This window comes from Triturus cristatus, chromosome 3_2, assembly GCF_964204655.1.
Source record: "Triturus cristatus chromosome 3_2, aTriCri1.1, whole genome shotgun sequence".
NCBI classification, from domain to species: Eukaryota; Metazoa; Chordata; class Amphibia; order Caudata; family Salamandridae; genus Triturus; species Triturus cristatus.
Window position 1 is genome coordinate 385,376,377 of NC_140584.1, and position 27,291 is coordinate 385,403,667.

General features: G+C 42.5%; 2 protein-coding genes across 5 annotated transcripts in view; one reads left to right on the forward strand and one right to left on the reverse strand.

The window, feature by feature from the left end:
* Positions 1-897, reverse strand: part of AIRIM (AFG2 interacting ribosome maturation factor) — a 222,309-nt gene extending 221,412 nt beyond the window's left edge. The window contains exon 1 of one of the 2 annotated variants that reach the window (XM_085647915.1): positions 809-897. The gene's annotated coding sequence lies outside the window, so the exon portion shown is untranslated. The remainder of the gene's footprint in view (positions 1-808) is intronic. The other variant, XM_085647913.1, reaches the window with a different exon arrangement.
* The window catches only part of MEAF6 (MYST/Esa1 associated factor 6), a 129,594-nt gene continuing 102,659 nt past the window's right edge, over positions 357-27,291 (forward strand). Inside the window, exons 1-2 of one of the 3 annotated variants that reach the window (XM_085647909.1) lie at positions 357-785; positions 9,297-9,412. In XM_085647909.1, coding sequence (XP_085504035.1) covers positions 552-785; positions 9,297-9,412 — 350 coding nt within the window. In that variant the 5' untranslated portion in view covers positions 357-551. Of the gene's footprint in view, positions 786-960; positions 1,074-9,296; positions 9,413-27,291 lie in introns of those variants that run through there. The other 2 variants (XM_085647907.1, XM_085647908.1) reach the window with 2 other exon arrangements.

Here is a 27,291-nt window from a genome sequence, read left to right on the forward strand (position 1 = left end):
ACTTTTCCTGCCGCCTTTTAATAAAGACATCCAAAGGCGTGAGGCTTCACCAAACCCAATCTGACTGTCAAGGCGGGAGGCTGCAATCCGAGGCATGAGTGACTGGGATGTCTAGACTCCCCTCTGAACAAGAATCGCCATTTTTTGTTGAATTCCAGAACACTTGATCATTATAGTAACCGGGCACTCTGACCAGGTAGGAATTTATTTCCATAAAAACCGGAGGGGATCGACAGGCAGGAACAACGCCCCCCTTGTTAAAATCATGGCTGTCATATTTGCGAGTTCTTGGAAAATCAACATCCACCCAAAAGGGTATTTGTAAATTTGAACCTGACAGTGGCTTGGCCACGCAGCTTCAGGAACAGCATGGACGATCGTCTCTGGCATTTCAGCGAACAGACCCCTCGCGATGCGAAACAAGGGTTCAATCGGCTCCCGTCGCCAGTGTTTGTTTCATTGTTCAGTACTTATACAGGGCTGGATGGAAGGAAGAGGATAAAGTCAGCATCTCCGCGACAATTTTTTCTTCGCAGACTTTAGACGGTGGGATGGACGGAGAGGAACTCCGCCAGTGTTTCGATGACAGGATTGTTGTGAGCGACCTGCGCCCTCTGCAGACCGGTTACCAGTCTAGCACGGGCTCGCCTCCTCGCCTCCCTCCCCCAACACCCTGCCTCCCGATAGCTTCCAACATGGCGATGCACAACAAGGCGGCCACCCCGCAAATCCCCGACACCCGCCGGGAGCTGGCTGAGCTGGTGAAGCGCAAGCAGGAGCTGGCGGTAATGTGTTTTTTCTTACTTACCCTCCCGCGCCCCTTCTGGGAAGTACTCCGGCGTAGGCTATTTTGTGCGCCTTCCACACGTTCTCCATCTTTTCCTGCGTACTAACGCTAACAGCGTAAAAGGACGAAACGACTACCTTTTACGAGCCGGAAAATGTACGTATGTCATGTTAGTGAATCTGAGACTAGCGAGCGGGGTAGTTGGCCGGGCGGTTGCTGTCGAATGGATGTTTTGAGGCGGCTTTCCGTTTCAGGCAAGGTCGGCGCTCGAGGCCTACGCATCAGGGTATATAAAATGAACTTTAGAGAGTGGCCATTAAATGTGCTGTGATGTAGGCCTTGAATATATATAGCTATCCATAAACAGCTCATCAGTACGTGCATTTTGTGTTGCATTACGAGTATAATAGGAAAGTGAATGTTCTAATTTGAGTGGTAAGGAGCGTTGCTCTTGATCCTTGTCGAGGTGCATTTAGCAGAATTGAAAAAGTTACAAATTAAACACATTTAATTTATATATACTCTCTACTGGTCTCCCAGAACTCAGTACAGCAGTCCTCAAAAAGTTTCCTGCACCAGATGTTAAAGTTTTACTGATGTGATCTAGAAGTGGATGCTGGCAGTCGAAATTTCAAGATGTTCCTCATAACGTGGGAGTATCTATGTTATTTATTCTTTTGTTTTTTATTATGTACGGTGGTGCTTGCAGTCCTCTATTAATGGGGAAATTATTGTATTGTATTGTAACTACAAGGACTAGAAAGCTAGAAAAAAGTCAGGATTTGCTGAGAAACTCGCACCTGCCGTTGAATAGCTTGAAATCCCAGAACCACAGATTTCCCTGCAACTAAAGCTGAATGTCAATGTGCCTTTATAAAGATCATCCTTCTGCGGGACAGCATCTATGCTCATGGGGAGCCAGAAGATCTTTGCTTCGCTTTCTGCAAGAAGAGCTAGTGAATGGAGCTTTGGCAGCGTCCCAAAGCAGGGTGTATAAAACATGGCAGATTGAATGACCAAATGTCTTCCTCCCTTGGGCAAGGCGAAAAGGGTGAACCACTAAGTCAGTGGTCTTCAAACTTTGTTACAGAGGGCCACCCTTGAGCAAAATGTTTTGGAGCCAGGCCCCCCCTCAAACCTTGGAAGCGGTAGATTGCGAAAATGGTAAGGATGATACCAAACTGGGTGGATTTATAGTTTGTGAAACCTTTCAAACACCAGTAACAGGTTTTTGGGGGCAAGCATCCATGCTTGTTCAGACCTATGCCTGTGCAGGTAACTCTGCAGAAAATTGTTTGTTACTGGAATGTTGTTTTTCTTATGTTAGAACACTTACCACATACGTGCAGTGAGTGTAGCATCTTCACATCAAAGTCTGTCAGACAACAATGATGTCAAGCAGTAATTGCAACTAGTAGTATGACTTCAAAATGGAAATAGCAGTTTTCAAAGCCTTTCCATATCTAAAACAATCTTCATTTCCTAAATATATAAAAGAGCTTTGGATTGCCTGCACCTTGTTTTGCACAGGCACATACAGCAACAGGTGGTTTGAGGATTGGGCCATTGGCTCTATTAGTTTAGGAATTCACAGATCAAGAAGTGGATGTGGCAGAGAGGAGTTCACTGAAATTTGGTTTGTTGCAAAACACTTTTTCTTGGCAATCGGAATCAAAGAAGAGATCGAAGTGTCAGTAAAAACTGGGCAGGAGCATTCTGGAAGTGGGGTCACAGGGGAGAGACTAGTAGGTCTAAATAAAAGTGACAACTCGCCACAGGGCAGGTTATTCCTTTGCAATGATGCTAGATATGTTTGGTAAAAGGTGATGCCACTCACAAGTGGTAGTGTCACAGCCATGAATTCTCCACCACAGGGTGCACTTTGGAAGGTAAGGCAAATATCTGAAAGTACGCTTTCTGCAAACTAACCCATACTTAAGTGATACCTTCTCAGTACTCATTGTACCTGCTCTAACCCTACCAAAGCACTGCAGAGGCTGCTGGAATGATTTAATGAAACTACATAAAAAAAATAAAAAAAATCAAGGTCAGACACTGCTTAAGTCAAATTTCAGAAGAGGTGTTCTCAAGTCTTGTATTGTAAAAACGTTTTTTAACACCTCACCAACGTTTGGAGCTTGCAATAACTGGGAATCGAATATGCGAGCTAACAGTTTTTTGTATATACACTTAATAGTTTGGACAGATTCCCTTATACACGAAGATCATAATTCTGAGTTTGAGATTAAATATAATGACCTCAGTTTTAATGGGATAAAGGGTTGCCCAGTTAATTATTTAGGGATTTTATAGAGTAGAATTCATGGCAGAGGCACTACCACTTACAAAAACATATAGATGACACAGAACATACACGTTGACCCAATGTGAACACATTAATGGAGGACAGACTTAAGTTTTACACAGTGCTTAAAATAGAAATATACAACTGCAGGTACCCTATACCAGAGTACCAATTTGCTTTTAAGAAGTGCTGATACTCTCCAATTAAAACTATTGCACCTCTGCTGAGAAGTGCTGGTACTCTCCCTCTCATTTAATTTCAAAAATCTTTATTCGAATTGTAACAACTCATAAAAGCACATCTTATAACACACGAATAAATCTAATTTCCCTAAAAGCATATAGATTAAAACGCATTATTATTTGCACATTTCCATCGTTCTACGCGCATGGACAGCAATCTTTAAAGAAGTACAAACACAAAGGATTATTTCCTCATTTTCAAGTGTTAGCAGTGCCTGATAAGATTTGACCAAATTAATTGGTCTAAATTTTTTAAAATAAATTAAGAACCATCTTGTATATTTCAGGTAGAAATTACAGAAAAAAAAGAAGTGCAAATCACTTTGTTTACTTTGCCCATTACAGGGACAGCTCATCATGGTCGTACTTTCCTGGTAGCCCAAAGGAAAATTTAACAGGTACCTAATGGTTCCAGCCCTCAGACGACATAGAAGACTTCTTTCCCAATTTGTCAATTGTAATGTTAAATATAATGCAAGGGGGTATCTGGGTACTGCTATATCCATGTACCTTGTAACTGTGAGTTTCTCTTGCTCCCTCCTAAGTCTCCTTAAGGAGTACAGTGCACTTAATGCCTCTTTTAATTCGGATTTCTTAATTTTACTGGCATGGGTAGGATTAATAAAGATGTTATCCATGCCTATTTCTCGCAAATTTGTATATATATATAGGAAATCCACGGGATCTTCAACCCCCTATCACAACTTAAACAATCAGTTAATATCTCTTGCGTAAGTAACGCTGATTTGTTCATCCAGACCAAAATAGCACTGGTCGGGAACTGACAAAATCCGAGATAAAATTTAAATTTAATTCATGATGTGTGATAAAATTGGACGTAAAAATTGGCACATTTAATAGTCTCCTACAAAACCGATTCTCTACTGGCTGAATAGAGATGCTGTTCCCAATGCCCCATACTTCTGCTCCATAAGTTGCCACTGGGACACATTGAAGTTTAAAAATCTTAACAATCGCCTTAGTAACTCCTGATCTCTTTGGTTTAGGAATACTTAAAATCGAGTTCGCGACCTTTGAGAATTTGCTCGAGGCCTGGGCCAAATGCCCAGACCATGAGCCATTCGCAGCAAAGGTCACGCCCAAATATGGGAAGGTATTGGTTACAATAAGTTTTTCTCCCCCAACCTGTATGGGACTCAATTGTCGTTTACCTGGACCACATGCCATTATAAAAGATTTTTTAAAATTGACTCATAAGTCCAGGTCATCCATAAATGTGGTAAAATTAAGAACCAAAGAACGGAGTGAGTTTGGCGTACGGCCCATTAACACCGCATCTTCTGCATACAGAAGAGCAGGTATGGTTTTGCCATTTATTAAGGGTACGTCCGGTCTAGACTTTGCAAGATAATTACTGAGCCCATTAATATAAATAATAAAAAGCAGGGGTGCTAAAATGCACCCCTGCCTAACTCCTCTTCCAATTTCGATGGGTCCAGACAATTCCCCACCTACGCCTATTCTCACTTTGGACTTTAGGTCCGTGTGTAAAAAAGCTAAAAAGTGGACCAGGGAGATGTCCAAACCATACTCTAATAAAATAAACCAAAGTTTGGACCGATTAACCAAATCGAAGGCGGATGACAAATCCATAAAAGCTAAATAAATGGGTGCAGAACGGGCAATATTATATTTATCAATAATTAATTTAAGATTAAGGCATTGTTCCACTGTGCCAACCCTTGATCTAAATCCTAGTTGTCAGGGGGATAATATCCCAGTTTCCTCTGTCCATGTAGTTAACCTATTATAGATAACACGACCTAATATTTTCAGTGTGTTATCTAACAATGAGATTGGTCTATAATTTATAGGATCAGACCTATCCCCTTTCTTATAAATCGGGACAATTATGCTGGTGCACCATGTAACAGGCATCGTTGATTCGGGCAAACTATTAAAAACATTCGCCAATATGGGTGCCCAAAAGTCAGGTTGCCATTTGATGAGGTCTATCGGAAGCCCATCTGGGCCAGGAGCCTTATTGCCGAGACTCTGGGCAATTGCCTCCTCCACTTCTCCCGCAGTTATCCTTAAATTGGCAGTGGTTTCGGGGATGTTAATAGTTGAGCCTTTTACCGGGGCAGCATACATTTTAGAGAAGTGTAGTTCCCAGGAACTAGCGGAAATGGTACAGCTAATTGGGGTAAGTTGTTGGCCCACATTCCGGAGTTCTTTTACTGCTGGCCAGAATAAATTACTTGATTTCCTTCCTGCAGTCAGTGCCAATGCTTCCCAGTGTTCACCCAAGAGCATAGATCTCCTTTTCTCTAGGGCTAATTTGTAAGCCTTCCTTGCTGCACTTACTTTTACCCCAACTCTAGGGATTTCTGTGAGTGTCTTACGTAGGTTCCTGTTTGCCACAGAACAACTGTGGTCGAACCACCTGGGATCTTTAGGGCTCTGGGGGGCTGGGACCAGCAGCATAGTCCTAACTATGGCACATATTTTGCTAAAATGTATTATAATTAACTGGCCACTAGCTGTTGGATCTAGACAAAAATCTATAGACTGCTGATTTTCCCCTGAAAGAGATTCCATAATTCCTGCTTTGTCTATACCTTTCCACTTTAACCGTAATTTATCAGTAGTTACACTTAGATCTTTCGCTCCCTGCATTGAACTATAGACCGGTTTTGGCGCTAGTTTAAATGTTACAGTTACGGGGTTATGATCCCCAAAATCTGTCACTACCGTGTCAGTTTCCGTTATACAATCAGCCATACCAGGGGAAACAAAAATAAAATCAATGGTTGAAGTACTAACTGGTCCTCTATGTGTAGGTACCTGCTGCGGCAATAATTTTGGTCCATAATCCATTATATTAATAAGAATATGCTCCTCTAAACGGGCTCTCAGTTCCTGACCCCTTTGATTGGCAAAACAGAGCAGAGCAGTCACTCAGTACCGGCTCATTTAAAGCGCATAGCTGACAAGTTTCAAAGGTCCGTGTGTGAAGTGGTGCTCCAGGCCAGTTTTTTTTCTCCAATTCTGGGTCTTTTAGTTCCATTTGATAAAGAACTAAACAAGACTACAGGTTCCAGAATAAATTCAAAGGAAAAAACCTAGACTGAAGCAGCACATCAAGTATGGACTTGGGAAACTTGCAGGGCTGCTGACTTTAAACATTTATGCATGTTTCCCCTTTCACTACAACCAACACAGAAACAAAGGAAATGCATGCATAGGCAGCTAGAACAAAAACCCACCAAACAAGTAGTCCATTAAAACAAAGCTTAGTAAAAATATGTTTTATCGAAAAAAACTTCAGCTGCATGTCTCAATAGTAGTGTATCCCGATAAACTGTAGGAGTGGCAAATATGCTAAAATGTAAATGCCAAAATTAATCATGTTTTTACTTACTACAGGCTATAAATGTCTGCAGATTGCTTAACACGGGCTGCTAAGTGCTTTCTTTCCTCACTGCTCCTTCTCCTTGCCCACCCTCGTTTTCTTACCGAGCATCCAGGGTTCTGCAATGGGCTTTACATGGAACAGGAGCAATTGCATTAAAAGCACAACTGCCTTTCAAAATAAGGCCTCAAAATATCAAACAGGAATAGGCTACAAAATATTTCTGACAAAGCTGCAGCGAACTTTTGGGACTAGTAAATCACTTGGGGGTGGGAGAGGGGAGTGGGGAGCTGCACCCCCCTGCTCAAGACTCCACGCCCCTCCCAGGGGGGCACGCCCCACAGTTTGAAGACCACTGCACTAAGTTAATGTAATTGGACCTCCAGCATTCACTTACTGGATAAATGAACCCTAGCTTTTTTACTCATTCTGTCCGCTATATCTTGTTATTAACCTGGTGCACAAGCTTTTCAAATTAAAAACATGCTTACTCAGAAAGCATTTGCTCTTTGGAATAGATAGTTTGCGGGTAAAGGGTTTTCAGCTTAATCCTCATTATGATTTACTGTGTCAGGTTGCTTTAGAATGTAAATGTGTTTTTACCCTGTTTTAAGCGCTGCTTAAAGGTTGCGTTTAACACTAATTGATTTCTCTTGTATTTACCAGAGTTTTGCCAACAACTATATATTAGCTGTAAAACCGAGTGCTAAATATTGAAAACATTGTAAAAATATGCACAAACTTCATTTGCCGTCATAGTTCCACATTCATAGCACCAAATGTTAAATTGCATGCAAATATTAATTCATGATCATGCTCAAATATTATTTGTACCATTTGCTGTATTTTTGCAGAGATCTTAATGTATGTTTTTATGTCTCCAGCACATGAAATTAAGTGGAAGTATGTGTTAACAAGCATTGGCATAGCCAATAGGTCTTGCCTTTGGGACCTTATAAGTGTTTAGTCAGAGCTATTGACTTTCACGGGGTCTACACTCCTATTCAGCGGGAACTCCCAGGGACGCGTCGGGAGTCAGGTGTGGGAAAGCCTCCTGTTTCCGGTAAACACTGGCTCACTGGAGCAGGGCAGATGATAAGTGTGGCGACGGACCACTCCCAAGCAGCATTTCCAGCCACTGCCAGGGCGTCAAGGAGCAGGACGCAACAGTTGGACCTCAGCAACAAGCTCCTAGAGAGGTGACAGGAGGTGGTATTCCTACTCGTCTTGGCATCCCCCTCGCTCGCACACTTTAGGCGGGTAGTTTGAATATTTTGAAGCACCCAACGGCAGAAGCCTTGCCATGGGAAGCGAACTCTGCCTATGTTTTCTGAAGTCGGAAATAAAAGGAGGGCCTGCAAAGCAGAGATAAGAATGAACGCCGGGAGCAGAGCACACGTGCCCGGGAAAACTGGTGTACTGAGCACATAGCCTGGAGATGGTGAGAGGCTGGTCAAAGTCCTTCCCACCGACGAGCCTGATCATGCCGGACATGCTGCCGTTGTGCACGTCTGGGAGGTAGGGCACTAGGGGCTGGTCCTACGCAATATCCCAGCCGCCACAGATGGGAATGCCAGGGTGATCTTAAACAATCCCTGAGTCTTGCGCACTCCTCCCCCGCCGCTAGGAGGGAGGGAGAAAGGAACACCCACAGCCCGTTGCCAGCAGCCGCAAGGCTAAACTGGGAGAGCCCGGGGCGAAATAGGGAAGAGACAAAGCCCACAGAGCCCACACAGATAACCTGTGGGCTGGAAATCCACGCCTCACAGGAATGTAGCTCTGCCCTGCCCTTCAACTGCCGCTTCCTTGTATGGAAAAGAAAACGCCAGGGACTCCTCTCGGCTGAGCCTGGACTCCCTTAGTTCTACACTGTAACCCCCCACCCCCCATAACAAACAAGGAGGCACTGCAGCTGCTCGCTCCCGCAGGCAAAACGCTGTGGGATGCGAGGAATGCAGCTGTAGCGTCCCGCGAGTGGTGCGCGCGCGCTCGTATGAAATCTAACACATAACCGATGGCACACTGTGCGCCGCTGCTTGTAACCGCAAGCCGTAGGCTGTGGGCAGATACATTTCCTGGGAAAGGTGGGACATGCACCTGCCTTTGCCCAATTGCGTGCTGTCTTTTTTACAAAGACGCACACAAAGCCCAATAGAAAAAATGCTCAAAAAAAACCACGCAGGAGCGTCTGAAATGTCCAGAGTGATTCCAAGAGGTCCTTTTCCTAGTGCAGCGCTTGTGCGCTGCGCTAGGCTTGACCTAAAAATTATCCAAGTGAAAGGAAGAGGGCTTATTAAAAAAATTACTTATCACTGACTGCTATGTTAAATTGAAAAGCATGGTACATGACTATATTCAACCATTTACAAAAAAACATATCTTCTAACGTAAATTGAGCCCTAGGCTATTTGTTTAAGAGTTTCTGTATTACTTTAAATTAATAATTTCTGCATAATATAAAATTGCTGTCCTTCCCCTTGACTCCCGTGCCTGGCAGCCACAGCCTGTGTTTAAACAGGCAGAAGGTAGAAAGAAGGTTTTTTTTTTCCCTCCATATTTGTTCATTAGTTATTTTTTGTGTTTTAGGAGACCTTAGCAAATCTGGAACGACAGATCTATGCATTTGAAGGAAGTTATTTGGAAGATACACAGATGTATGGAAACATAATTAGAGGATGGGACCGATATTTAACAAATCAAAAGTAAGCCTAAATATACCTTTTTATTCCTTGTCTTACAGTATCTTGTGACAGTCTGAAAGAATTGTTTGCATAGGAATGTAATGAACTTTTGTTTTCGCCAGATTTTATATATATTTGTTTTCCTACCATTTTTGATACATTTATTTTTTATAACTTTTTTTTATAACTTTCTTGCCTGACTCCGCTCACTCTAAGAATCATAAACGTGTAGGTGAATACAAGATGCCCCAAGGTTGAGTACTAATATTGAAAGGCCTTCTTGGGTTTTTAGGACTAGCTGCTAAAATGAGTTGGTTGTAACTATGTGCCCCACACAATCTGCAACATCCAAGTATTGGTGTTGGTTTTACCTTATCTCTTAGCTGACCCAAAAACTGAGTTTGTGACCAGGTGAGGGCTTCTGCCTACTTTTTTCTCTAATAACCCTCTGGAGATAGAGAATGGACTCGAGGTGGGACTCGTGGCGTTATGTCGAGTGGCAACTTAGTTCTAAAAGAAGTGTGTTTTTTAAAAATTGTAATATTGGTAGTTCAACCTACTTTATTAATGTTTAGACACAGGTTTTAAAACATACATTTTAAGACCAGATAAGATCTTGGTTTGGAAAGGGGAAGAAGGAAAGGCCCACCCACCTGTAAACCAGGTTAATCATGGCATCATCATTAAGTTCATATAATCTCCACTACCCTGACACCAGAGCCCAAAGCATCACTAATCCAGACATTTAAAAGAAAATTGCCCGTCCGCATGCCACATCGAAAAATTCTATATTTAACAAATGTGCAAGTGCATCATTGCAACAATTTGTCATATCTTCTAAAAAGTGGTTTTAAAATCCAACAACGAAGCCTATTAAAATGACGACAATCAATTAATACATGGACGTTAACATTTTGAAAAAGCAATCCACATGTGCAGTTATTCCCTGAATCTAAGAAAACATCACATTTTTCATCTCTTATATAGCTCACTAATCCTTTATGGGTTCCGGTGTAGCATGCTACTCGCCAAAGAATTGCTTCAACACCCCATCAGGGGTAACAAGCGTTATACAAATGCGAAACTTTTTCCCTCTTCTATCCCTCCGCTATCCTCCTTAATCCATATAACTGACTAACCGGTCCACCACTCAAATTACTTTAATATTTCACTATTCTAATTGTACACTAATCCATAATGGGTTCCGGAGTAGCGTGCTACTCACTGAAATAGCATTTTGACGCCTCATCAGGGGTAGTAAGCGCTACATAAATGCAATTACAATACATTTAATGCTACTCAACTTTTTAATAGTGCTAAACGTAACGGGGAATCAGGAAGTGCTGATAAATAAGGAAATGCGTTCCTATTTTCCCAAGAATCTACCATATACTTTGCAGAGGGTCTGTTCTTTGCATACATTCTCCATGTCAGCCAACCTGGACTTTTTTTTTTTTTTTGCAGGCCTTTAGAAAGGTGTGAGGCCTCCAATATTTTTTATTCAATTTTTAAGCTTCCTGCGATGGCTTCTAGCCTTTTCCTGACCTCCTTCACCCACTTTAGTTCACTCTGTCCTATTTCAGCAGCACATAAGGCTGGTATATTCTGTACCTCTGAGATCCAAAGTTGATCCCAAAATCGCAAGGTTGCTTTATAGGTTAAAAAGTTCCAAGCCTGCACGTTACCTTCCAATCCTATTACCTGAGTCATTAAACCTTCTGGGAGAGCCAACAATTTTTTCAAACACTTAGTTTCACATCTCTCTCAGCTTACCCTCCATTCTTAAAGCTAGTAACTCGGCCCTGTAGAGGCATTGTGTGGGGACCATTGCATTATAAGTTATCAAAAGGGAAGTCCAGGAAGGGCCTCCGAAGTCTTCTTAAAGCTGATTTCCTCGTCTCCACCAGTTCTTTTTGCAAGACCCAATTCAACTGTGTAGGGAACGTCATACCCGAATATTTATATGACGACACAACCTCAACCCTATAGCCACTTATACGGTTACTTTTTCCCCAAACTGGATTATTTTTGTTTTTATCCAGGGGTTTTGAAAAGAGCTGACCAACACTACAAATGGATGATTGCCTTGTAGGTGAGAGCACACGTGACACTAATCCCACTTTTTGACCATAAATCTGTACACAACTGGGTAATTCAAGTGCTGGACTACCGGGAAAGAAGTGATGAGAGAGTATGCTGTTTCTTCATGCCATACTTATGTGTAGCCACACAACTTCTGTTTCTCACTTCAAATTTTCAGACCCTGGGGCTGCAAGATGGTATTTCCCCTCTGTTCTTCTGCCCTGACTGTTTGCATTTACAGTCTGGAGTCATTCTCAAATGAATGTTTCTCCTCAGAACTTGTCTGGTCATGACCTTGTGGGCAGGTGATAGTGCTAAATTCTTATGGTTTGTCTTTGTGACAAATCTTTGAGACACATATATCTTGTCCCAACGGCAGGGAGGACTTCAGATTGAGGCTCAGACTCGAAACAATATGTTCTAATTGTTATCTTGGTAGACTGCCCAATATTTGAACCCTTCTGCACTATCTATTTGTGAGTCCTGAAATGCTCTTCTCGCATCGTGCAGCTGAAAGGTCAGCGGCCCTAGGAAGGAGACTGAGTTAAGAGTAACATGGCCTTCAGCATTGCAGCATTTGTGGGGAGCTAAATTTTTTTCTTTTCTCTGTCTCTCATAGCAGCTAAATTGCTGTCCACTTTGGGCTCTCCATTTTTGCTGTGCTGACTATTCCTCTTCTATATCCTCCAGAGAGGTATTAGGGATATCATGAAAATTCTGAGCCAATGTGAACATCGAGGCTAATTCTATGCTGAGGCTGTGTTATTGCTAATGTCCCAAATAAACTGAGAAGAGGGTATATAAATGTATTCAGAAATTGCTCCCATTGTTATAATTTGGTGCTTACTTTTTTCATTGAAATATTTTAAACGCTGCATTCTGTTTTCAGTTGCTTATCTTACTATAAGAGCCCCAGGTCACCACGTATTACTCCAGTTGTAATTCATCTCAGGAACACTGATCAGAAAAAAGCAGGTACTTTTAAAACATCCAGAAGCTTACTGTAGTTTATTAGGTCGCGCTGTCTGGTTCCAAAAAACCTATTGTCAGCTAATCAGATCTTACAGTTGGCGTAAAGTCCGCCATTGATTGGCATTATTGCCACTCATTGCTTGCTTGCTTGCTTGCTTGTTCGATGGCTTGCATACATGTGTTTTCCACCTGTTAACCATGTGTGCCTCTGTCCCCACCTGTGCTGCTCTCTCTTGGGGTGGGGGTGATGTGTATGTGTGTGTGTCTGGCTGGCTGTGTGTGTGTATGTGTCTCAGAGTCTGATTGTTCCAGCCGGGAGTGTGGCTTACCATCTTCCTGGCGCGTGATTGAGAGAAAACTGTGTGGCCATGCTGAGATCTTCATGCAGATCCCCCTCCACCCCTCTTTTTCCCCCCCACGAATCACGATATTCCCGCAAAATTTGTGAAGAACTCGAGGCCCACTATTTTGGGCACAGCTCCCACCATAAAACACTAAGCTGTTTATTTTATCATTGTAGCTGCTGACCTCCTTCCTAGGATGGCCTAAATCAGTGTCGAGCCTGGCAGACAGCAGCAGAGTGACAGCTTTTCCCCCACTTCTCCCTGCTGCAGTTATTGTTTGGGAGCGAGAATGAGAACTCCAGTGTGTCTCTTACATACAGCTAAAAATCCAGGCCTCTCCTGTCTGTGAAGCTTATCTCGAAATTCGGGTTAAGCATGTGCAATTCAGCCACTACATGGGCATCACTCTTTTATTTTGCATCAAAGTTAATGCATTGGCATTCATTCTTGGTATGTGAAGTACGCGCGCGCACACACTCTTGCACTCACACACACTCACTTTGAGATTTTCCGATTCCCTATAAAATCAAAATGTCAACAATATGCACTAATTATGCCACAAAAAGGTTAATGGGCACCACAATTTATTTACGGCCTTTGCTTCCTTGTTTAAACAAGCATTGGCATAGCCAATAGATCTCGCCTTTGGGACCTTATAAGTGTTTAGTTATCCAGCACAATATCCTTGGTGCAACAACATCAACTGTTGCATGGCTAAACACTTATAAGGTCCCAAAGGCGAGACCTATTGGCTGTACCCCCGGTGATTGATAATAAAGATTTTGATGATTTATAAAGTGAAGACTATTTTATCTGAAACTTTGTATTGTTAACTAAACAATTCAATCAGGTTTCTTCATTTTACTACAGACAGTTAAGCTGTATAGCCCATTATTTCACTTACTTTTTTGTTGTTTAACCATCTAAGCATAGTTGAGTTTCGTGCTGATTGCATCAGAATAAACAGGAAATATAAAAAAATATATAACAAAAACTTGTGAAATGTTTCCTGTATTGCTATCTCAGGATTCTGGTGTTACTTAGAAAGCTCTCTGCCTTCAAATTAATGGTATCATCGGAATCCCTCGATCCCAATGTAGGACCATATTACACAGTTACGGCTTAGGGAACACAATATCAAAATTGCTCTGAATGTTGTTGAGGTATGGAATTCACAATGCACACTAAAATTCATTCCCACCATGTTTTATTTTTAGTGTGCCTTTCTTTTCCTATTCACATGCAATCAGCAAAGTTGTGTTCTCAGCATGGCAGTGGTGTGAGCCTGCAAGCAGCCCCATGGTTAAAGTAACAAAAGTTCAGAACTACCACCACCATACTGGACAACTTATAGTGCTGTTTCTAACCATGTAAAATGATCAACTCCTCAAGTCTTGGAGAATTAGTGAATGTCCTTATCTACCTCCTGAGCAACAAAGAACAAGCATTTACAATGCAATAGGTCTAGCAATTAAATTGTTTTGAGCTATTGGCATTGAACATGTTGTTTTTTTGTTTTTTTACTTTCGTGAAGCATTATTCAAATGGTGTAATTGAAAATCGCAATAATCACTTTGTTGTAATTGCGAGATCTATTGCATTGTATTTGTAGTATAGTACATTCTCTCTCGAAACTCGAGAGACTGTGTGTGTGTGTTTGTGAGTGAGAGACAGGAGGGAGGGAGGGAGAGAGAGAAAGATGGTGGGGGCGCTTGGTTCACATCTTCATATTTCCTGGACATGCCCGAAACTGGGTAACGTTTGGAATGAGGTCCTGTTAATCAAAACTCAGGAAATTGGGAGGAAAAAAGATGAGAAATCTCTTATCTCAAGAATTGCAGTGGACGGTATGAACCCTTCGCATCCAAACGCTGGAAAAATAACTTTGCGTTTTCTTTTAGACACCAAACAAGTGATACTGTCCCTGTGGACAAGGATTCAGCGTCTCCCATTGCGCACTGGATCCAGAGACTGAGGGCTCTTTGAGGCCACAAGAAGATAGCCTACGACTTAAAGAGGAGCGCACAGAAACTCGACAATCTGTGGTCTCCAGCGCTAACATACTTGAATGGCAATAGGTGGCTTACGTGCTCAGTCGCCTTGGCTTTAAATTACAGACAAAGAGCGCTGCTTACCATAGGGCAAGCTACTGGTGATGCAGGCTAAAACCAAACTCATTAGACATGGGACGGGACGCCAAGAGGGCGGGAATGAGTGTAAGAAGAGCGATTAACCGTTTACTTTCACTTAACGCTAATCAATACGATTCAAACTTTGAAATGATATGCCATGTCATTAATCATAACCATGCCTTTAAAACATTATTTTTACATGCAGGTAGGAATTTACACACCACCACTTTCAAAATTAATACCCCTTATCCACAATATCTCTCGCCGAGCGAGCAGCGCATGCGCTGCAACGCTAGGCGAGACCTAAAAACAACATTGAGGGCAGAAAGGAACTTGTAACCGTAGGACCATTGAATTGGATAATAGAGGTAATGTGATTTTGTTTGTAGTCCGCTAATTTGCCCATGCTTGATGGGATAACGCAGTGCTATTTGTTCTGTTGACTGTTTTGAAAAGATGGTGAGTTTTAAGTTAAACATAATCTTTGCCTCTGTCAGTGACATGGAATTGAACACATGCAGTAGTCTAAGTGGATAGCAGTAACGCTAGATAGCAGAGTGCAGCAAACTCTGGGATATGGAATAACAATTATTTGAGTTAAAATGAGGGTTCTAATCGAAGGATTAGATTTTCTGCGTATGTGCAGCAGAAAACTCGTTATAAACGTAACAGAGAAGAACTGGATGCTAGAGTTAAATTATCATTTTTTATACCTCAGAATCCTGATCAATGATGGCCCTGCTATATGTTCAGAAGCTCGAACGCTGCTGATTATGATATAAATAATCTGCGCATAATCCTTCACAATTCATTGAGATGGTTAAAATGTAATTCTTCACTGTTGTTGGAGTAATTTCTAATCTTTGGCCGTTTATAAGGTTGGGATTGCAGCTGTGTTGTTTAAATCAAATGCGCTCCCCCCAAGGCCTCTGTTTTCACCGATTGGAAGATTTCCAAGGCTCTAAAAAATGAAGATGCTTGTGATAAAGAAATATAACAAAACCAGATTTAATAGTATCATAGTGGCTGGGAATAATTGCTTTTCAGGTAAGGCCGTTTTTGGTGTGTTGTTACAGCTGTTATTAGGCGAAGTCACTATTTAAAATGTGAAACATTTATGAAGCTAAAGCATGACAATGTTTGTTTTTCAATTATGCTTTCAGGCAAATGATTTGCCGATTAAACTGTTTAGGATCATAGCCTCATGTGACGTTTTGATAAATATTCACGTGATAGACTGGTGGAGAATAAATCGAGTTAGTGTGATATCCGATGCTGCATTTTTGTGGTGGTGTACGAAGTTGCATTGAGGGAGATGGATAAACGGTCCTATCGTGGTATTTATTGAAGTTAGATTGAAGATAGATTTCGATTGCGGTTGTAAATATTTTGTAATATTGTAACTAGATCGTGATCTTTGATCTTGTTATCCTTGTAAGTCGGGTATACCTTTCAACGAAAATTCATGTGGATGGATTTGTTTTTATAACAGCGCCTTCCCTTTTGTCTACTTCCATTTGAAAGACTAGTAGGGCTATATAAATGTTTATTTCTGGCTAATAATTCAGACTTGTTGAGTAAATACAGTGTTACATGTGTTACTGTGTGTGCACTCGAAGTAGCATCTGAGAATCGCATTCATGCAATTCTTGACTTAATTTAAACGTTTAGTATCGAAAATAAACATTTTACAAAACCCCCCAACTTGTACCATGGATTGGCTTATCAGCTGTTTACAACAGTTGTTTAATGTGTGTTTTTTCCGAGGAAAGTCTGTTTTGACATTCAATCTGGTGTGTGTGTATTTAAATAAATTATAGAATATTTCACGTCTGTCTGTGGTATTGTCTAAAATAGAATGGGTTCACAACTGCATCCTAAAATAAACATATATTTCAGGTTGTAACTTTACTTTGGTTGCCGAATGTGCTTGTTAATCTGTTGCATGCTAGAAAAGCACTTCCTTGTTGAAGGCACGAATGCGTTAAATTGATGTTTTTATGCGTCTAGGTCTGTATATACTTTGAAGGGGTGGCGAAGAAAAGTCTTGTCTACCCATTGATCGTCAGGCATGTCTGGACAGTAGGTCGATGAAAACGAACCTCTTAGGATTTTGAATCGCTATCAGTTTTGGTGATTCGAATGTATCGGAAGCACCAACGTTTATGGACTGGACCCAAGTCTGGAGAGATTATAAATCAGAAAATATCACCGTTAACTGCGCCCAAGGGATGAGCATGTTGAGAGGAAGATTTACGGTCTCGGATGCCAAGTGGTCTTTGGAGAACTGTTTGTTTCTAGATTGGGATTTATATGAGCTTCCAAGTCTGGATTCGCATTTTATAACAGTGACATAGCGGCAGAAAGCGCTCTTCTCTAGCAACAAACCTAACAGAAGTGCTTGAAAAATGCAGGCGCGCGGCCACGCTACTTGGATGCCGCCACAAGCAAGAGTGCTTTAAAAGTGCAGACCGACTCCAAAAGTTAATCTAGAGTAGCGCTCAACCTAAAAATGGTGACTAATTATTGGCTGTACACTCATACGTCTTTCTGTGCAGCTATGATATCTGCTTCATGCTGCAGTATTTACAGATTTAAACTACAGTTCGCTCAAGCAGAGTCAGGAACATGTCTGAGAGGCCTGTTCCAGGGCTCAAGATCCTTTTTCAGAACTATCCAAAAATGAAGATCTTAAAGCTGAGAGTAAGCAAAGTGGTGAGTAGGAAACAGTGGGCGGTAGCAGTCTGCTGGGACAGAGATGTGGTATTAAGGAATGCAGTACTGCAGGATCTATTATTTCAGTTATCAATCTCACTTGTTGGTATTTTTTGTTGCCTTTTTTTAACCACATCATTGCCATCTACTGTTTCAGCAGTGGATGCATTTGTCACAGCATTAATGTAAAATAGGGATCACTACGGTGAAGTGCTGATCTCTTAAAATAGTAGTGTTTTTTTCCTGTCTATGGGGTGCCTACATAATGCTCAAAGGCGGTGATTAGAAGATGAGGCAGGTATGTAACCAAGTCCTTTATGGCCAAACAACTTAAGGACTTAAGTCCTTTCATTTTAGTGTCACCAACAGGTAATGTATTTAAGTCCAGCTAAAATCAATTCAAGCCTTCACCCTTCCTAAGTCAATAAACTAAATTGCAATAAACTCAGTGATATGAGTCCGAGTTTTACGGTTCATTGAAATGCCAAAAACTGCAGCACGTAAAAAAAAAAAAAACGAATTGGTATTCAGGGAGATTACCAGATGAAAACTGTTCCAATGCCATAGGACAAACAAACTCATCCTCCAGTTGTGAGCGAAAGTTCTCTATGTCCTTTCTAGACCATCTAAATTGTGATGCCATGCTACTTTCTGTCCTTTAGCCTCAGAAATATACATAATTTTCATATTGAAACACTTAACCTCAGATCATATAAACTGCCTCCAAGTTCATCTTTCTTCTTTCACTTCAATATCATTGAAGCATGTGAATTCTTCTACCTCTTACCACTGTTAAAATGTAATTTACATAAGATGGATCTGGGGCATGGGATAAACCTCCCCAAGTACACAAAATCTCACTGAAAATAGGATGGCTAGCCACACTGTACTATTGTGTTTTGGTTATCCAATGCTCAGGGCCACAGGAATGTATGTAGTTTAGGATGATGAAATTATGCATTGGAAAGGGAAAATTATGTGGCTAAATTTGTTATAGTATTTTTTAATTGTTACACAACGCAACACTGTCTGGGATAGATTTAACTTTATTTGTGACAACACCTAAACAAGCAGTAAGCAACCGAAAGATGACCAGTCTATCTTTGTAAAGGGCCGTCCACTGAACAGGGACACGTATAGCCATATTTTTAGTTAATTTAAATTCGTCTGATCTAGAAACAATAATTTTGGTTGAAATTTGCTGATCATGCAGAAGATGTTGGATTATGTGACAAATGCAGCCAATCCATAACTATGCTGAAAACACAGCAGCCACAGAATCTCATAATTCCAGATGCCTTGCCTGTACTCCAGAATGTTTATTACCAAGGAATTTATTGCAAACAAGCAACAGGGGTGTGGAATCTAATAAAATATCTACTTGTCCATGGGGCAGGTTGCTTCATAAATCTACTTGTCCTGCAACAAAATCCACTTGCCCCTTTGTTGCTTAGTAGTGCAGTGACAAATTATGGCAACAATCTCATTATATAAGAGCTCTGATAGAGCCTCTCTGATTATGCGAGGGCTCGTACCATAGTAGTGTTTGAACACTTGCAATCCCCTTATGTTGCCACATTTCTGCAGATCTACATACTGGGGCTGAAGGTAGTGGTAAGGAATAGTTCCAGGGTTAGAATGCCCTTTTGAGTCTGTGCAAACCTACTAACATGCATGTTTTAAGGGGTTTCAACAACTCTTCTCTAATCTTTTCCCATACTGAGAAATGTTGAAAATTTACTCTTGACAATGGCAGACGTAAACGTCTTCCAGAGTTGGGAAAAAGTGGTTGGAGGGAAAGTGAACTTGCAAACACTCAGATTTTCACATGAGCAAATTTACACATGCAAATTTGCTTATGCTAAAATGCAGTTCATAAATATTTTCCAGGAGTACTATTTCTTTCCCTACTTCTGTTAATTCTTGGGAACTTCACAAAAGCCGTATAGCTGCATTTAATGCAAGGACATATACCACGGGTGCCCTTTTGAGACTTTCTATAATAATTGTGCCCCTAATTTGGTCTGTCGTTGATTGTGATCTTTTGTGTTTATTAAAATTCTGTCCCTCTCTCTGTATCGGCCGACTTCACTGTGAGTAACAGCATTCTGCTCTTTCACAAGGAGCATATCTGCACGCAAGTAGTTTTGTTCAGTACCAGTAACTCCTTTAGCAGTGTGTGCTTTTTGAGACCAAAAAACAATTTTTGCTTTTGCCAATGTTTGTTATAATGGTGAGGACACAGCAGCTCCCACACCAATAAGATTTAAAAAAAACAATGCCAAATCAAGACACACATTGACAAAACTAAAAAGCTGGCCACCAATTTCAGACCTACTGGCTTTACCAATGCTTGTTTATGTTTGTTTCCCATAATCTTATTGAAACTGGTTGCACTGATTTTCCATTATGAATATTTTTTAGAAATACTAGCATGCATCAACACATGTTACTCAATGATGCTGCAAAGAAATGGTACCTGAAATTACCGAAATGTTTTTTTCCTGATTTCATGTTTTTTAATGAACTATTTATTTTGAAAGCAAAGAATCCTCAATCTTGCTTTCAAGCTTCTGCAAATATTTGCATCAAATCCGAGAGCGCTCTGGGAGCATTATAAATAGCCTTATATTGCTAAACTTTGAAAACGTGTGTACACATTTTTATACTGGATCCACTGTCAGTAGTGCAGTCGGAGCTTACAACCTTAACTTAGAGCGCTCACCCTAATAATCAAGGCTTTCAATTAATGAACCATAAATACAAGTTTGGACAGCATTAACATATGGGCAAAAATATAACATTAACTGCAGACAGTGCCCTTCCCTGATCCATAATGGTGTACTGCAAACTGGCAGCCAAAGGGTTTGTGCTGCAGGAGGTGGGGCGTACTTGTCCCAAGGACAAAATACACATGAAAACTTGTTGCCCTTGACCCCTAACAATATGCCCTGGGCGTCGGGCTATAGGAATTCCACATCCCGGAAGCAATCCCAGATACTTTAAACATGCCCATTTCAAAGTGGAGTACTATGATGAGAGTTTCAATTAATTTTAGGGCTGAAGAAGAATGATTGCAAATAAGATAAAGGGCCTCATTACGATGTCAGTCAGAAAGGATTCTGCCCGACTCCCTGTCTGAATAGTTTCCAACTGACTCGGATTCGGGGAGTCCGACCGACCAATTACGACGGTTCCTAACACCGTTCGGTCGGACTCCTATTGACTTCAATGGTAGCCTGTGTACCGACGGACAACCCTGGCTCCCATTAATTAAAGGAGTAGTTGCAGAAAACCTTGCACCCTGTCGCAGGCACCCTATGGTGCCTACCACACTGTGCATGCTTGGAAAGAGAGGACCATCGGGTAGCCCCACAGTCACCAATTGGTGGCCTCTGGGTGAGGAGGGACCTGTTGCAGGCCCCCGAAGTCAGATTCCCACAGCCTTTCCGTGTCAGACAAACCAAGTCGAAAAGGCTGTCCGAATCTGACATCGCAAATGCTTCCTGAATTTATAGACGGACCGCGCAGTTGCCCTCTTAAAATCCTAATCCCTGAGTTCACTAAAACATACATCACTTCTTGTTCTGTAAAGGCTTCCTTATGCTTCAGCACACAGTTCTACTTTTGACTTTTCTCCACCCAAGCCTCTTTTTATCCCTTTTTAGGTCTCGCCTAGGCAGCGCTTATACTGTCTCTTCAAAACCTGCTGTATTGAGGTATTTTTTTTTAAGCTGCATCCACTCTCCGCTCCTATTTTGTATTGGCTTTTGTGACTGTCCTTTGTAAATGTTGCCTTCTGATTTGTCAATGGGCTTATTAGTCCCTCCTTAATTACCTCCCTGTCTCCTGTTGTTACCTAGTAAACACACTAGGGGGCTAGAGGAGTTTTAAGGACCTGCGTGGGTCAACTCTCCACTAATTAATTAAATCGCAGAAAAGGCCACGGGTCCGGAGTTCAAAAGAGGTCATATATCTGACTGGGTGTACTCTACCACGTTAGGGGAGGGGGTTTTCCTTTTCAGTACGGTTCCCCTCACACACCAGAGGTGTCATGCTTCATCATAGGAGTGCCTCCTCGCGTGAGAGACCTAGTCTCCACGGGGGCTACAACCCCCTTGGTGCGAGGGAGCAGCTCAGGGATGTTTTTATTGAATTTAGGCGGGTATACTTAAACCCTATGTGAATCTGGCGTGTGCAAACCAGTGCAGTGCTGTGATGTGAATAGTAAAAACTGGCTACGGGGTTAGCTATGCTGTAACTTTATTCGGCTACCCGGTGTCAGGATTAAAAACAATGAATAGCTGGTAACGCAGGTGCCATCATTAGAGGCAACTGTGTGAATACTAGACCTACATGTTTCGGCCAAAAGACCTAAAGCAGTGTCACGGCCATATGGTACGTGCTCCAGAACATGTCAAAGAAGGTTTATTGCATTAAAAACAGAAAGTCCCAAGGGAGGGACATTGAGTTAGAGTGCTATTGTGAATAGTAAGTCCTCTAGTGCATAAGCTGACCCAGTAAAATGTGTGCAACATTGCTGTCCTAGAGGAACAAAGGTCTGAGCAGAGATGGGTGCACAAGACAAGAACCGCTGAATGCGGCTGCATCAATAGAGCATAGTATGTCAAGGGTGAGTGTGTCTAACTACAGGTAAACACACAGACTAGGGGATGTGTGGGGGGTCTAGAAACGTCTGACCCGAATATGAGGAACCCGATGGAGATCTGGGTGTCACAAGTGATTCTCATGGCAGGGGGGAGGGGAGGGACATGGTCAGAGCACCAGTGTAAATGAGCTGGTAAACAGCGTGGTTGTGTGGAAACTCATGCTGGTAAGGCTTGGTGAAAACGGGGGAAGGGCCAAAAGGCGCCTGGAGAGGGACCTACGGAGCCTTAAGCAATCCTCTTCAGCCCGCGCTGGCGGTGCTGGCGGAGAAGCGTTAGAGCTAAGTGAAAACGCGTTTCCCCCGGGGGATTGGCAATGGCGAGACGGTAGCCTTAATGCATAACTGGGGCGGCGACTCTTACTACAGCATTGGTGCTGGCGGGGAAAACGTGGAAACTCATGCAAAAACGCTAGATGAAAACGCGTCTCCCGCGGGGAGACGGTAGACTTAGTGCAAAAGTGGGACGGCGAGTCTTACTACCGCAGTGGTAGTGGTGTCCTGGTGAAGGCTTAAATAAAAAATATATTAGAGCGGCGGCACTTATCACAGAAGGTGGAGTCGTCGGATCAGCCAGCGCACGTCCAGGGCAGGAGGAACCAATCTCGGTAGCAATTCCCGTTGTATAGCCCAGCCCACAAATTCTCAATGAGAGAAAAGCGGAGCAGCTGGGGTGGAGGCGAGGCGTCCGGATATCTGCCAGAAACTGGGGGTAATGGGAAATGTAGTTCAGGTGGAGAATAACGTAGAAGGGTGCAATGCAGTGCTCTAGTGAGGAGCGGCTGCTGGGGGGAAAAAGAAAAGAAAGAAAAACAAAAAAGAAGAAGGAATAGAAAGCAGAAGAAAGGAGAAAAAGAAAGAAGAAAAAAAGAGAAAAAAACGCGAGGAGGCACCCCTATGATGAAGCATGACACCTCTGGTGTGTGAAGGGAACCGTCCTGAAAAGGGACACCCCCCTCCCCTTATGTGGTAGAGTACACCCAGTCAGTTATATGACGTTTTGTGAACTCCGGACCCGTGGCCTTTTCTGTCGTTTAATTAATTAGTGGGGAGTTGGCCCACGCAGGTCCTCAAAACTCCTCCAGCCCCCTAGTGTGTTTACTTTCTAGGGCAGCGTCTCAGCTGCCAGCTCTTTTTCTAACAGCTTCCTTCTTTGTCTACCTTGAACTCTCCGACTTGCAGACACTTACAATAGCGACGTCTAATCATGGCTGAGCGCACAGGACTAACATTTGATGATGGAGTACAAGCAGATATTCTATCAACAGCAAGTATTTTAGAAACTCCACTCAAACCAAACCATGGCAACCACAAATGATTGGAACAAACTGACGAACCTCAAATGACTGTACATTAGAACAACTACACACGGTTCCATCATGGCCGAATACCTACGGGGCAATTGCGCTCCGATGGGACTTATACTCACTAATATCCCGAGGTTATTTCTAGACAAACCCTCCTGCTTAAAAGACTGGTCCCTCATCACGTGGTGATGCACGAGCGACTGGCTCATATTGATCATCTGTACGGCTAAAAATGAGGCTGAGAAGGTCTTGATCCAAATTCAGACACTGGAGTCTGAGATAAGTCCTCATCGGCTCGACCATTTTCAAAAAGAACTTGGATGAAACGTATAAAACATCTAAAGAAAACAAAAAGAGCCTCTTGACCAGCAAAATTACCAAATTCAAGAAAGATTTGGCAAAGTTTTCAATGAAGAAAGTGTACCCCCACACCGATGCCTCATACCAACCTCCACAATACCATAGGACAGGTAGAAGATATGGTTCCAACTATTCGTCTTCTGATAGAGAAGAAACATCCAGCGACTCTGATGCAAGCCAAGGCAACACTAATTACAGATCACAACACCAGAACCAGAGGAGCTGGCGTGGATCACGAGGGGGAGCCCATAACAACCAATGGTGGCCCCCGAATCCCTGAAATTACCCCAACTTCCCCTTCTTCGGACAAGGCCCACCAGACTCACTGATGAAATTCCAACAACATCCACCAGCAGGGTACTGCCAGCCTTTTTTAGGGCAAGGCAGAGGCCGGTCCAGAGGCTGCAGGCGGTCTCAACAACAAGTACACTGGAGCGCCCCGATCCCTCAGCGGAATACGAGGAGCATGACGAAGACCGGCCAACAGGTGGACCCGAGCAGGGATCCAGTTTGATTGTCAACTTGAGAAAACGAGAACTAACGCCTGAAGAAACTGCAGTACTAAAACGGGGCCTAGGGTTCATACCAACAAACAGCGGTGACCCTTTCAAAATCCAACAAGAAGTAGACCAATTCTTCAGGAAAGTAAGATTACAGTTCTTCTTTGCAGACAAAAACTCATTGACCAATGGCCAAGAGATTATGAACACTAATTTACTACCAAGGTCTACTTTCAATCCACCGATTGGCTCAGTTCCATCTGAGGTAGCCACCTTGGAGAAGGCTGACCCGGAAGACCTGGACACCGGACTATCATCGCCACTGAGGACCTACAACAACATCCCGAAAAGCGAACAACAAGCTCTACGCTCTCTGACCGCGGACAAAACCATCACCATCAAAGCTGCTGATAAAGGCGGAGCAACTGTAATACTAGCTATAGAGGCCCACAGGGCAGAATGCCTACGACAACTGAATGATGACACCTCCTACCGGCGCCTTGACAAAGATCCAACAGAGGATCACTGAGACAAACTTTAACATGACCAAAGAAGCATATGACAACGGCTGGATCACATCACGAGAGGCCGATTTCCTCTGTACCAAGACACCGATGACACCCTACTTCTATGCATTACCCAAAATACACAAACCACAGAGGCCTCCACCGGGTAGACCAATCATCTCAGGGATCGGCTCTGCCTTGGAGCCATTGTCACAATTTGTCGATTTTCTTTCTCCAGTCCCTGGTCAGTCAAATGCCAACATACTTCAACGACACCACGGATGTGCTTCGCCTGCTGGATCGCCTGAATTTTGACCCACAAACCGACTGTCTCATCTCGTTCGATGTGGAATCGTTGTATACCTGTATACCTTAGGACCAAACCTTTGATACAGTTGAGTTACTACTGACGGAACATCCACCCGAAACTATCACACCAATGCCCTTCATAATGAAGTGCTCGAAAATGGCAATGAAACAAAACTTCTTCAGATTTGAAACACAACTATATCTGCAAATCTCAAGGACTTCCATGGGCAACACCTTCGCGCCTAGTCTAGCGAACCTTTACTGGCATGTGTCGAAGAAGGTGTTGTCCTAGGGAGGCATAATCCATTCCAAACGCATATAATCCTTTGGAAGAGGTATATAGACGATATCCTCATCATTTTTCGAGGAGACGATGTAACGATCAACTGCTTCCACAACTGGCTGAACAGTAGGAATGATCATCTACGCTTTACTTGTGAATATAGCAAAGAAAAGTTGGCCTTTTTAGATCTCTTGATCTATCCAGTTGGTGGTACTCTTGAAACAGAACTTTATCAGAACCCATGGCCCGCAACGCTTTACTCCAATATGAGAGCCATCATCCTAAATCATTGCGGGACAATTTGCCATATGGGCAGTTTATAAGACTCCGACGGAACTGCTCCAGCACAGAGAAATACAACGCACATGCTGCAAGACTAAAAAGTAACTTACTGGACAGGCATTACCCTGCCACATTAGTCAGAAAATCGGTAAAACGGGCCCTTAATAACAACCGAGAAGCCATCTGCTAAACAGACACCATCTAAACTTGTGTGTGTAAATACTTTCAGTTCCCTTTCCAACATAGTCAAGAAATCTATATTACAAAATTGGAACATTCTCAACAAGAGACAGTTGACCCTCGAAAAACCGCTGTTTGCATTCAAAAGAGGCCGCAATTTGAAAGACACTATGATTCACACTAGACCTCCAGTGATGGATACCACGAGACCTAACACTCTTCTGGAATTTGCTTAACGTTCAGGGGCACTATCCATGTGGTTAATGTGCTGCTTGCGCCCTAACAAAAGTGACTAAAAGTATAGATGTAGGCACCTTTAGAACCTGGGTCCTGTAAAAACACACTAATTGCAACAGCGAGCAGGTGGTCTTCCTCATTACCTGCCCTTGTGGCCTGAGGTACGTGGCGATCACCACCAGGAAAGTACGCACCAGAATTCTTGAACACAAAAGTACAATCAGGTGCGCTAAATAGATGACGAGATTGACTAAACACTTTTTCAATATGAAACCTGGCGCAGACTCGTTGAGTTGGACGGTCCTTGATAAACCCAACTTTAACTCTAACACTCCTGGTCTGACAATCAAACTCCTCCGACTGGAGCAGCGATGGGTGTACAGGTTGGGTACCTCGGATTATGAAACTTCTGTTAGTTCTATGTCTGGAACCACAGAATTGAATCCTGGCTGGGGCAGTGGAGAATAGTGACTTGTGTTTGTTTAGTGCTTCGAGTTCCTAGTCTGTGACAAAAAGCACTGTCATTGTTTCAAACTGGCATTGCATATAGTAGAAGATAGGCTTGCTATAAAATGCGCAAAAAGGTTTAGGATAAAAGACTTCCAAAATATGGATTTTAGATGCACACACTTCACAGCTCCACTAGTAACTACCTTATAATCCTTCTCAGAAAGAATACATCTGTGTTATCAGGAAGCTTCAAGTGATTCCATCAGTTAAAACCAATACCGCTTCCAGGCACACTGTACAATTGCAGATTAACCTGTTCTCACATTTTAATTTCTTTCAGACAAGGAGGCGCCCAGGCAGGAAGGCGTATTTAGCTATTTTCCCCTCCCTCATTTTTACAGGAGACTCTCTGCCTTACGCTTCAGTTGAAGCATTTCAACTCTCTGAAGAAACCGTCCTGGAACGGTTGCCTTTTCACAAAAAGTAGGGGAACTGTTTTTCTTCAATTAAAAAAGTATGGGCACATCGTGCCCCTCAGATCCCGCCCACTTTGACCACTGCTCACGTGCCTTGGA